This window comes from Rhinolophus ferrumequinum, chromosome 14, assembly GCF_004115265.2.
Source record: "Rhinolophus ferrumequinum isolate MPI-CBG mRhiFer1 chromosome 14, mRhiFer1_v1.p, whole genome shotgun sequence".
NCBI classification, from domain to species: domain Eukaryota; kingdom Metazoa; phylum Chordata; class Mammalia; order Chiroptera; family Rhinolophidae; genus Rhinolophus; species Rhinolophus ferrumequinum.
Window position 1 is genome coordinate 26,158,063 of NC_046297.1, and position 12,012 is coordinate 26,170,074.

Here is a 12,012-nt window from a genome sequence, read left to right on the forward strand (position 1 = left end):
GAAGGCCTCAACATTACCCTTCTCAAAAGCATTTTTTTAAAGCACTGAATCTAATCATCTCAGCACTCTCCCACTAGATTAGCAGTTTCCCAAACTCTTTACCTGATTGTTCACCCAACCATCCTCTCACCAACAATTGAATGGCAGTGAGGGTGGAGAGTAGGGGGCGATGGACAAGTTTCAAAATAATATCTTAGAAAATAAATAAAACTATATTCAGAACTTCACAATGTGCAGAAAAGGAAAAGAACTACTATTTGACAAATAATGGTTTCCATTCATCCCAGGGAAAAACACATAAATGTGAAAGGAAGGTTATGAGCTTTTCAGTTTAAGTTAAATATAAGCAGAATAGTCTCGATTAAGTCTAGTGTTAACCATAACGTGAAGTTTAGATAAACTAAAACTTGAACAAGCTTGCTGAATTTAATTTTTGAAGTCTGCATGTGCTCACTTATTTCAACCCAAATGTCTATGGGGAGGGAGCATGGTGGATAATGTAACTAAATTTATTTAAGTTGAGAAATCAATTTGTTAGTGTGTTATATATTTATGGTATATTATTTTTTCCTTTTATGTGATATTTTGTTCTTAGTTCTTGCCATGCATGAAAATGTGCTCAAGTGTCCCACCCCAGGATGCACAGGAAGAGGACATGTGAACAGCAACCGCAATACCCACAGGAGGTAATTGTGATGAGTTTCTAATCTTTCTCATTACAAAAACAAGTGGGAGAAACTTTCCACCAATAAAATAAGGAACTAACAATGTGTTATCAAAATTACTGGATCAGTACCAAATACCTTACCACTTGAAATACATAAGTATTTGTCAGAGAGAAGAAAAAAATTACCTCATTATTTACTTTCCTAGAAATTTTCATTTCGCAGCCAATTATGCTAACAAAAAAAAGTTACATTTGAAGACTATGGTTATGTATTCAAATAATCATACAAGTAGAGTGTGTTCTCTTTTGCTTTGGACCATCATCATGGCTGTTTTGACATTGAAAAGAGTAGCTTATGGGATATCTTTAATCCCATCCAATAAGCATTTAAAAGGTATCAAAAGGGCTTCAATATACTGTGGTTTTAACTATAAACCTGGTTGAAAGTAAATATTTCATTTCTTTGAGAGTCATCTCATTGAGACCACAACTAAAAACACAAGTGTGCATTTATATACAAATATATTGTGTATATATAAATTGTTTTGGTAAAATGTTTATTGTTTTATGTGTATTTTATATCATGTATAGATCATATGGTCTTGAGATACTATTTGTTTTATAAGCATATTGCTGGAAACCTTCATATTCTATTCTTTCAATTTAAACTATGATATCAAACTAAGTCCTTACCATTTTGCTAAATATTCTTAGATAAATCATGGAACTATCATGCTAACATTTATAGTTGGCTACATTGCAATTGGAATAAGCACATTTCATCGAAAATATTATGAAGTTTTAGAATAATTTAGTTATTTCTCCCTTAAATAATATTTTGATTTAAAAAATGAGTTTGTTATTTATCATCTCTGAGATGGGGTTGAGGGTCAGATGTTGACACTATAGTTTGCAAAACTGTTTGGGATCTTTAGGTATGAGAATGGTATTAAGAGAACTACTAACATGGATTAACATTTAGTGTGTACCAAGAATGTTGTGAGGTACATGCCAAAGCAAATTACATCATCTTTTTAACTTAAATCCTCCCACTTTTTTTAAAACAGTCTTTCTGGTTGTCCAATTGCTGCAGCTGAAAAATTGGCAGTATCCCAAGACAAAAGTCAGCTTGATTCTCCCCAAACCAGGCAGTGTCCTGAACAGGTTCACAGGTATGACTCTCCCATGATGTCCTTGATACTCTATTCATGTCATGCCCCTACACAATGGCTCTGTCACTCCTCAGGCACCAGTTCACTATAGCCTGATCTTCATTCTCAGCTACCAATATCCACTCGAGAGGCTGGTCTGGTTGATCATACTGTCACTTAATGGAACTTCTAGACTCTCCCAAAGTTTCACTTGAAATTAATCTGTATGCAAAGGCAACATAATGTAGATTAATCTGAAAGAAATAAAGTATATGATAACATATATTAATCAAAATTCTGCATCAATAAACAAAACCCATCCCACTAGCCAGGTAATCTTTTCCTTATGATTGACTTATCCGTTCTGCCACAGAAAATGCCATCAAAAATCACCCATACCCACTCAAACTGTGTGATGTTATATATTCATCCTTCTGTTCCACATATATATATATATATAGTTTCTTTAAAACAAAAATTTATTCCAAGAGTTGATAACTACTGGTAAAATATTTCCTATTGGTCCTGGATGCTTCACAATATATAGTAGTTTGCATAGCCTTACTTATAGCAAAATAATAAATTATGTATGATGCCACTTAATGTGAAGTTGTACATTTATTAATATAAAAATCATATATGTGAAAAAGGTGATTTCAGGATTAAAACAGATGACTAGATCTTCATTGTTGTTACTGCATACTGAAATGCAAAATAATAGGAATATTTTTGTGATATGATTTTCCTTAATATTTGCATCTATAGATTTAATTAAGAGTCAAAATTGGCATTCAAATCATATGAGTGAAGACTATGTCAAGTGAAGAATATGAATCACTGAATAACTAGCAATTTTAAATCTTATAACAATATTCTTCGTTAGTATTCTCTAGTTTCTCCCTAAGTAGGTTATTTATCAAATACAGAAATAACATTAAGTTTCATTTTGTTCATTTCTTAAAAAATAAATATCATTTTAGACTAGAACATATATGCAGCATTAGGAGTATTGACCAAGTTACACATACAATTACAAGATAAACTAATCACTCAAATATTTTTGTTTCAGCTGAAAAAAAATTTACCAAATCCCAAAAAAAATAATCAGAAGTTTGACATTCTGATGAGTCAGGCTTGTTTTGGTAGAAAACAAAAGACTATATATATATATATTTTTTTGTTTGTTTTTTTGATATTGCTTAATTCTCAAAGATGTATTTTTTTATGCTGGTTTGCTATTAGACCACAGCACAACATTTGTGTTTTCCTTGGCTGTAATTGATACTGTATAAATATGATGTCTTTGTTTATGTTTTTTTAAGTTTTTTATATTAAATTTATTGGGGTGAAATTGATTAGTAAAATTATATAGGTTTCAGGTGTATGTTTCTATAATACATCATCTATATATCACGTTGTATGCTCACCACAGTCAGTTCTCCTTCCATCACCATATATTTGACGCCCTTTCCCTCTTCTGCCACACTCCTCTTACACTCTGGTAACCACTAAACTGTTGTATGTGTCTCTGAGATTTTGTTTCTTTGTTTGTCTTGTTCTTTTGTTGCTTTCAATTTTATATCCCACATGTGAGTGAAGTCATATGGTTCTTGAGGTTTTCTGCCTGACTTTTTATGTTTAGTATAATAACGTCAAGATCCAGCCATGTTGTTGCAAATGGTAGTATTTAATCTTTTCTTACTTATGCCGTTGTTTAATCCAAATATAATAATTTTAAAAGAATATTCAATTGACATTTAGCTTAGATTAGGCTAATTTTTCTGAAAAATATGATTATTACAATACAATAGTTTTGATTTATACTGAAATGATGGCAATTTAATATATAAAATATTGAAATACTATTTAAAATATTATTAGAATTAACAAAAACATTCAAACTGAAGTTAGCAAGGAAGGGGAGAAGCCTAAAGAGAAACTCATAGTTCAGGAATCAAGTTTCTGGTGCCTATACTGCCCCTTTCAGGTGTTAGGTTCCTGCCAGTTCTGATGAACAGAGCAGACAGAGCTCAGCATCTCTTCTTCTGAACAGAATATAATGACTTTTCCTCACTAGTTACAATCATGACTTTTCACTGTTAATTTGATTAACAGTCCTGATAAGCAGAACGTGCACACCTTGTCAGTGCCCTAATACTAGTTATATGGCGCTTTTCTCTAAAGAAAAGCTAACATATATCAAATACTTGTTCCTCATGGTATTTACATAAGGTGAATAGAAGACTGCACATCTCTTTTTCACCGAAGCCTCGCCTTAGCCACCAAGAGCCCAAAGTCCTTCCTCCCTATCTCTTACTCTTGGTGCAGACCTCTCTGATCTGTCATGCTATAATCACAGCTCTTTTCCAAAGTGCAGTGTCTCTATGAGTACCTACAGGCATGACACACCTGCTCTGCTTTAAATTCTGATGCTAATACACTGACCCATAGTTTCATTGCATTTCTTTTGAACTCTTCAGGACAAGCTTGGTGAAGCAAATTGAATTCAATTTCCGATCACAAGCCATCATCTCTCCCAGAGCCACGGTGTCAAAAGAACAAGAGAAATTTGGAAAAGTACCATTTGATTATGCCAGCTTCGATGCCCAGGTTTTTGGTAAACGCCCCTTCATACAAACAAGTCAAGGACAGAAAACGCCACCGTTTCCTGAATGTAAGCTTTGAATTCTAATACTTATTCAGAAAACATACATAATGTATATGTATGTGTTGAGAGGAAGTACATATACTCAAATATGCTACTTAATGCTGGGAGGAGAGAAAATACATTGTACAATGAAATAAAATAAACAATGATTAATTGATCAGCATTTCACATGAAATTACACTGAATATGGTGAATAGTTAATACATTAATTATTCTACAAGTATGGTGCCATTATTGAATCTAAATACAATAGTTCTAAAAAAATATTTAATTCACATTTGGCTGGGGTTGGGATTAATATATTGAAAACTATAATAACTATTATAATAAAGTAATTTTAATTCATATTGAAACTATGGAAATTTAATAGATAAAATATTGAAAAACTACTTAAAACATTACTTAAATCAGCAAACGCATTCAGACTGAACGTAGGGGGGAAAGTGAAAAGTCGAAGAAGAAATTCACCATTTAAGAATCAATTTTTGTCCTAGAAAAAATATGTGTGGCTGTAGAGATGTTTATCCAAAAATTTAAGAATTGGTATAAAAACATTTAAAATGTGTTAATACACTAATGCTCACACATTCACCTAGAAGATGTGTTCATAACTCAAACATGCTATAATCTATGAAACTTGGTATTTTTACTAACACATTTCTTCAAGTTGTTTAGAGTCGTTGAATACTGTAATGAAAAGGAGAGAAAGTGAATGTTGGAAATAAACCCAGGATTGATTTCTGCATTATGATAACTTAATCATTAAGGGAAGAAGAAAAATAATTCTCCACTTTGTGTCCTCCATAGACCATGAATTTTACACATTTTACAATTCCACGGAATCCCTTTGATCTCACACCTAGTTACCTAGACTGAGTGCTCTTAGGACACAGAGTATGTGCTTCCTTCTGTGATGCTGATCACCTTTTTCAAAGAACTAGAATGCCATGTGAAACCCAGCAGTGGATAAACAGACTTGAAACGAGTTTGCCCATCAATGAGAAATACATTATACTCCAAAAGATATTTTACCTATTCTTACCAAAAATAGGTCCCAGACAACATTAATAATCACTGAGACTCTATTAGAGTCGGGAAAAAAAATTACACACACACACACAGTATATTTCATATCTATTTATACATTTTATGTATAGTTTTATACAGTTTTATTATATATATACACAAAATATAACATATACATATATGTTTAATTCTAGTGAAGTTAGTTAATAAGGGTAATCTATTAGACTCATAATATGAATATTGGTTTAAAAATGCAAAACAGTGAAATTTGCATATTTTTATAATTATAGGCATAAATTTGGTAATGTTTTAAATTTTATTTGAAGAAAAATAATGATCAAATATTAAAAATAAACAATATTTACAGCAAAATAAATAACTAAATGCTTTATATGATCCCACAATACATGTTGGGTGTTTCTCCCGTAACCTTGAGTGATGTGTACTAACACCCAGAGTGAAGAGAAATATGTTTAATTCTATCTCTCAGCATTGCCTTGGTATCCATGACAGAAACATAAAACAGAAGCTCAGCCTTGATAAGAAAATTGCCTTTCTGTTCACTTTGAGAACATTTTCTACGTCCTTTACTCAACATGCTCTATCTGAATGTGCAAAGGCTCTGCAATCTATTTAGTTCCATCTAATTAGATGAAGAACAACTTCTACTGGTTTAAGTACAAAACAAACCTGCATATCAAATAATAAAAATGCAATTCCGTGTCTAAATATAACTTGTTAATTGTGAAAATAAATATTGAAAGGATACATTTTTTGTCTACTAGAATTACTGGTTTTCACACATACATAGTTTGTAGATGTACAAGCCTTAAGACTCTGTAGTCTCTGATGTGTTTTCTTTTTGTTAGTGTAGCTTTTAATATACAATTTTTGCCACAAATGCTGCCCCATAACATTAGTTATGGAGTTTTGTCATAAGAAGCATAAATACAAAAAATATTAAGAGAATAGGCATTCTTTCCCAGCAATCACATCATTTGATCTGTGAACTTCTGTGAAAAACAATCTGAATAAACTTCATTTAATGTACCAATGGATAATGGATAATGTTCTAATTTATTCTTCACATATTTTAATGCAAGAAGTTATATCTTTAAAACAAATCAATTTAATGACTAAAACCATGTACATGCAATTGCTAATCAAATCTCTTTTCAACAGCAAAGCATTTTTCAAATCCAGGGAAATTTCCTAATCGACTGCCTAGTGCAGGCGCCCACACACAGAGCCATTGCCGTGCCAGCTCTTACAGCTACGGTCAGTGTAGTGAAGACACCCACATAGCGGCAGCTGCTGCCATCCTGAACCTTTCCACCCACTGCAGGGAAGCTGCAGACATCCTCTCCAACAAACCACAGAGCCTGCATGCCAAGGTAGGCCAGTCCAAGAGCCTGGAGGGTGGGACAGAGACTGAACCGTAAGAATAAACTGCCTTTCATGTTCCTAACCACATTCACTACCACACTGCTCCCCACTGAAGCACAGCCCCTGCTTGTCGTAGGAAGAGGCTCAGACGAGCACTAATTGACAGAGTTGAGCTAGGAGGGTTCAAGGAGGAGTGACAGAGTGGCTGTTCTTGAAGGTAGTGAACCAAAGTTGGGTGAGAAGTGAGTTATGGAGATTCTTTGGCTCCCCAAAGAATTTTTAGGTTTCAAACATATTTTTGTGTTGAGGAGTTTGGCACACAATAAAAGAGGATTGCCATTAAAATCAGTCTGAACAATGGAAGCTTTTCGCTGTCTGCAATTCAAAGATAGTGGGAAATGTTGGATTAAACAGGGACTTGTAAAATATTTGCAAAATTGACTCATGAAACTTTATTGCACATGTTCCTAGCCTAAGTTGCCCTGGTAATCTCAAAGGACACAAGGTAAATCAACAAGAGATAGTTCAGGCGGACTTGAGAACTGAGGGCATTCAAATCCAAAATCAAATTCTGTGAAATTTATGAAGATGCCACATTTCTGAAGCCCCTGAAGTTAATCACATTTCTCTAATAACCTTGCCTCTCCAACTAACAACAAGAAATCAATATCTATGTTTATGATACCTTGATGAAAACAATAAACAGAAATCCTCCAAGTCTTGCCTTTTGAGAAGAAGGATTGATCACTACAGTCACATTAATCCTTCGAGGGAGGGTAGGAACTGCTCCTGCCATAAGCAGGAGTCAGTAACTCGTACCTACACAAAGGGCTCAGTTAAAATAAATCATTTCTCCACCTAGATGGCCGAAGCCAACTGAAATAAAGTGTGCAGGCTTATTTGGAAAAGGGATTTTACCCATGCTTTAAGTGAAAGACGCCCTGGGTTAAATTCTAACCCAAAGACTTAGGCGATTAAAGGATATAGCTCTCTTTTTCCCTTTAAGCACAGCCCCATCTCTGGCGTGGTCAGCTGCTCACCTGTGCCATGCCAGGCCTTCAGGAGAGCGGGAATACAGTGCCATGGAGCATTTGACAGAAGAATCAGAATTAGCTTCTGGACAAATACGAGCCAAGTAAGCCCCAGGAAGAGTTGGTGGCCAAAAAACACTCAAAAACAATTTTTAAACAAATGAGGTTCTTAAACAAAGAAAAACATATCCTCTAAAAAAACATAAAGAAAATACCAAGCTATCCAAATACAAAGGAATCTAAGTCAAAAATTATTTACATAAATAAATGACCTAGGGTACTTTAAAATGCAACTTTAGTCATTTTTAAATTTATTTGTAGAAACCTGAATAAATTTTTCCTTTTTAAAGGGATATTCTAATATGCAGGTCTTGGGAGAAATACTAAAATATCTTCCTTCTTAGGACTTCATTATTTGTTTGTGTAGATTGTTCTATGAAAATAAAAATATCAATATTATAATGATTAGTGCTACTTAAATCATTTGAGTAAATGGTTCTAGGCTGAATGCTTTCCATCTGCACATGTAGATTTTTTGTTCCTCAGAATTCTGCCTTTAACCTTTACATGCTCCCTGTTCTATTAATTGCTGAAGCCAAACAATGAATCAAACAAAGATGACTAAAATTTGAGGGCATTTTCCCTTATCAATAGATGTTCTTCTCTTGTAAAATACATTTCTCTTCAGAAAAGTAACTGTTAAATTGGCACATTTCAAAAATTCAAATAACCAATTTCCCGTGTATGTTTTTATGTTCCTATTGGGAGCACTCTGTGTGCCAGGGTTGTCCTATGGAGCAGATAACACCTGCGTAGTGTTACAGGAATCCCACTGCAGGTCTCAGCCTCCAAACTTCCAACCAAGTCTGAACTGCGGAAGCCAAACCATTGATGTGATGATGAGGATGGAAGACATAGAACATGCACAGATTGACTTTTAGAAGAAGTTTGTTGTTCTGGAAGTTTTAAAAACCATTTTCCCATGAAAATTGTCTCGTTTGACATAGTGGTTATTAAAATAACATAAATATGGTACCCTACAATGTCATTTTGTGCAGAATCCTTCTTCCAGGCATGCATTTGCACACAACTGTAACAATTTGCAGAATTCTGTCCTAGTTGGATCCTATTTCTGAATATAGAAGAGAAACTCATAAATTCCAAAACCACAAAAAAATAATTATTGTAGTAAAAAAAAAAAAAAAAAAAGAGAGAGAGTAAAGCCAAATTAATTAATCCTGAAAAATGGCCTCTGATCAAACAGTACCCAATGTGGGCCATTTCTGTTGTCAGCGTTGCACTTTGCTCTGTGTTTTCTACTTAACATTAGATTAAGTATAAACAGTCTTCCCCTCCACATTGGATATTAGCCTGATTCTCTTTCTACTATGATTTTTTTTCCTCCATGGCAAGTTGTTAGTATGTTTATTTCTGATGCAAAAAATCCATAGATCTCTTGATTTCCCTATTTAAACAAAGGATGTAGAGATGTACAGCTTTTCCCTACTCTTGATTTCTATAGCCGAGCATTTTTGATTTATTAGAGAGACATTCTGGCAGATGAACTCTTAGTTATACCAACCGAAAGGTCTTTAAGTTCTGGACTGCTCAAGACCAGGTTAGATTCCATCACAGACCCTGCCTTCAGGCTTATAGACAAAGCAGGACAAAAGAAATGGTCATTTTAGGTAGAAAGCTAAAGGTTTTCAGAGATAACACTCCTCATGTTCAGAGGAGGCGTGGGTGGCTTTGCCGGGAATTTGATCAGAATGTGAGCAAAGGCTGATTTCCTATTTTATTTCTATCTCCATCCAGTCCTTTCTTTTACATAATCAGCTTCTGTGAAGTAGCTTAAAGAGCCCAATAGAAGAGCAAATTACAGATCATGATGTCACACAGACATAACCTTTTTTTTTAATTAAGCCTCAGGACACTAACTTCGAAATTGCCTTCATACCCACTTGGGGCTAATACAGATTTTTTTTTCTCAACTGATTTCAAGTTTAGTAAGAGATCTGTATTCATGATTTTCAAAATTCCTACTCTTATGGAAGATAAAGGAAGCAGAGGCTGTTTTCAGAGGGGCAAGAGAGCTCTGAGTTCCTACACACTAAAAACAATGGACAGATGACGTGGATATTCTACAGTGTTCTCCTTCCAAAGCTTCTCAGCTTCCTCGAACAGCTGTCTACCTAACACTAAAATGCTTCCTTCATCAGCCCCTTCCCAACACTGTGCTAAGGATATCAGTGCTAACATGGCCCATTATTGCCCAGGCTCAACTCCATTATATTCTGAACATTAATTTTTAAAGGAATTATTTGTTAAAATACAATCCTACATTACATAACACATCTAAACTGCCAAAGATCACTTATATGTATATTAAGTATCTCTTTGAGGAGATACTTAAAAAAAATTAGGTGAAAAAATTAGTAATATCAATACTTAGTATATATCATAATAGTTAAAGTTAATTTTGTCTGAAGTATGAGCCCTCTTGATTCTAGTACTTTCGTTGCTTCTAAGATTTCTATAATGTCCTTTATTTTAATTTGGAATTAATATGAGTTTGTAAAACATGGATGGACCACAGCTTCCCCCTTTAGTCTGGTGACTGCTGGTACTGATAAGATCCCAGCATTCAATCAAAATGGGCAGTAGGCAAGGAGTGAGCATCCTGGGTTTGTTGAGTTTGCTGAGCGATTTCTTCCAGCCCCGTGAGAGCCTGTGCCAGCATGCATCAGAGACATTCCCCATTTTCCATCCTTCCTCCTACCCTCATCAACAGAGGTAGAAACACACTTCACAGTCTATCTTTATCCTAATCACTGCTGCTTGCCAAGCATTCTGTTGTTTGTTTTGGTGTTTTCCCCACCTGTTTAGACAAAGTGGCATATGCACAGTGTGCCTTAAAAGAAAACAAAAAATTGACAGTTGCTTGAAATGTTTAAAGTTCAAAGTCTGTTTTGTGCTTGAACAAGGCCTAGAAACAACATGATATCATATCGCCATTATTGCTGCCTAATATCAGAAATAGCCTGGTGGCTCTCAGGATGGTTAGAGTCCAAAAGCAGCCTTTTCGGTAACTTTAACATCAAGACAGATTATACTATATACTGTGAGTGAAATGTTATGAGGGACTCAGGACAAGGATTTCAAGGAACTGACTAATACATGCGTAGGGAAAATAGATATTTAGTAACTGATGCTTTACCTCTGTGTATATCAGTTTAGGGACATGTTTCTTTTAGTATTCAAAAACCCAATCAAATTATTATTATTAGTTGTCATTTATTGCATGCTTACTATGTACCAGGTACTGTAAATAAGCACTGTGCCCACATTAATCCTTTTTAGTCCTTCTGGAAACTCTGTGAAGCAGATATTATCTCATTTTGAGGATAAAGAAACAGTAATACAGAGATATGAAATAATATTCTCCTAGTGGCACACTATAATTTTTGCAGCTGAAATTTGAATTCATGCCTGTTCTTATCTTCTTAAATATTTTGTCCTTATGTGGTATACAGACTGCTGACCCACCCAAGAGTTTTCACTGACTATGATTCCAAGTCCCAGACAAAGATTTTTGGGAAATTTTATTTTAATTTTATACCTTATAACAGACACATTTCTCCTCTGAATTCCCTTCTATTTACATTGAGTACATTTCACAAGTTTATACTCTTAATTTAATAGCTTTAATACTCAATTACTGCTTAGTAACAATTAGATATTTTCATTTTATTTGTTTATTGTTAATATCTTGCCTGCTTTGAAAAGATAGCTTTCAATCCTGAAAAGATACTCTCCAAACAAATACCCTGAAGTAAGAATGAACAAACAAGTGGAGAGATGAAAGCCAGGGTTAATTACAGCAGAAACCTAGTCTGAGGTACACTTCATTTTGCACTTCCCTTTTGCCAAGTCAAAAAGAAAAAGATGGTGGGTGATCTATCCTGTTTTATTATACCCTTTTTCCCTGAAAATAAGACCTAGCTGGACAATCAGCTCTAATGTGTCTTTTGGAGCAAAAATTGATATCAGACCTGGTCTTACTTTCCTATAATATAAGACCGG

General features: G+C 34.3%; 1 protein-coding gene across 12 annotated transcripts in view; it reads left to right on the top strand.

The window, feature by feature from the left end:
• Positions 1–12,012, top strand: part of LOC117034109 (suppression of tumorigenicity 18 protein) — a 152,328-nt gene that overhangs the window by 89,592 nt on the left and 50,724 nt on the right. For all 12 annotated transcript variants that reach the window (XM_033126809.1, XM_033126808.1, XM_033126816.1 and 9 more), the window contains 4 exons: positions 596–686; positions 1,735–1,839; positions 4,299–4,492; positions 6,695–6,906. In XM_033126809.1, the coding sequence (XP_032982700.1) occupies positions 596–686; positions 1,735–1,839; positions 4,299–4,492; positions 6,695–6,906 (602 nt within the window). The remainder of the gene's footprint in view (positions 1–595; positions 687–1,734; positions 1,840–4,298; positions 4,493–6,694; positions 6,907–12,012) is intronic.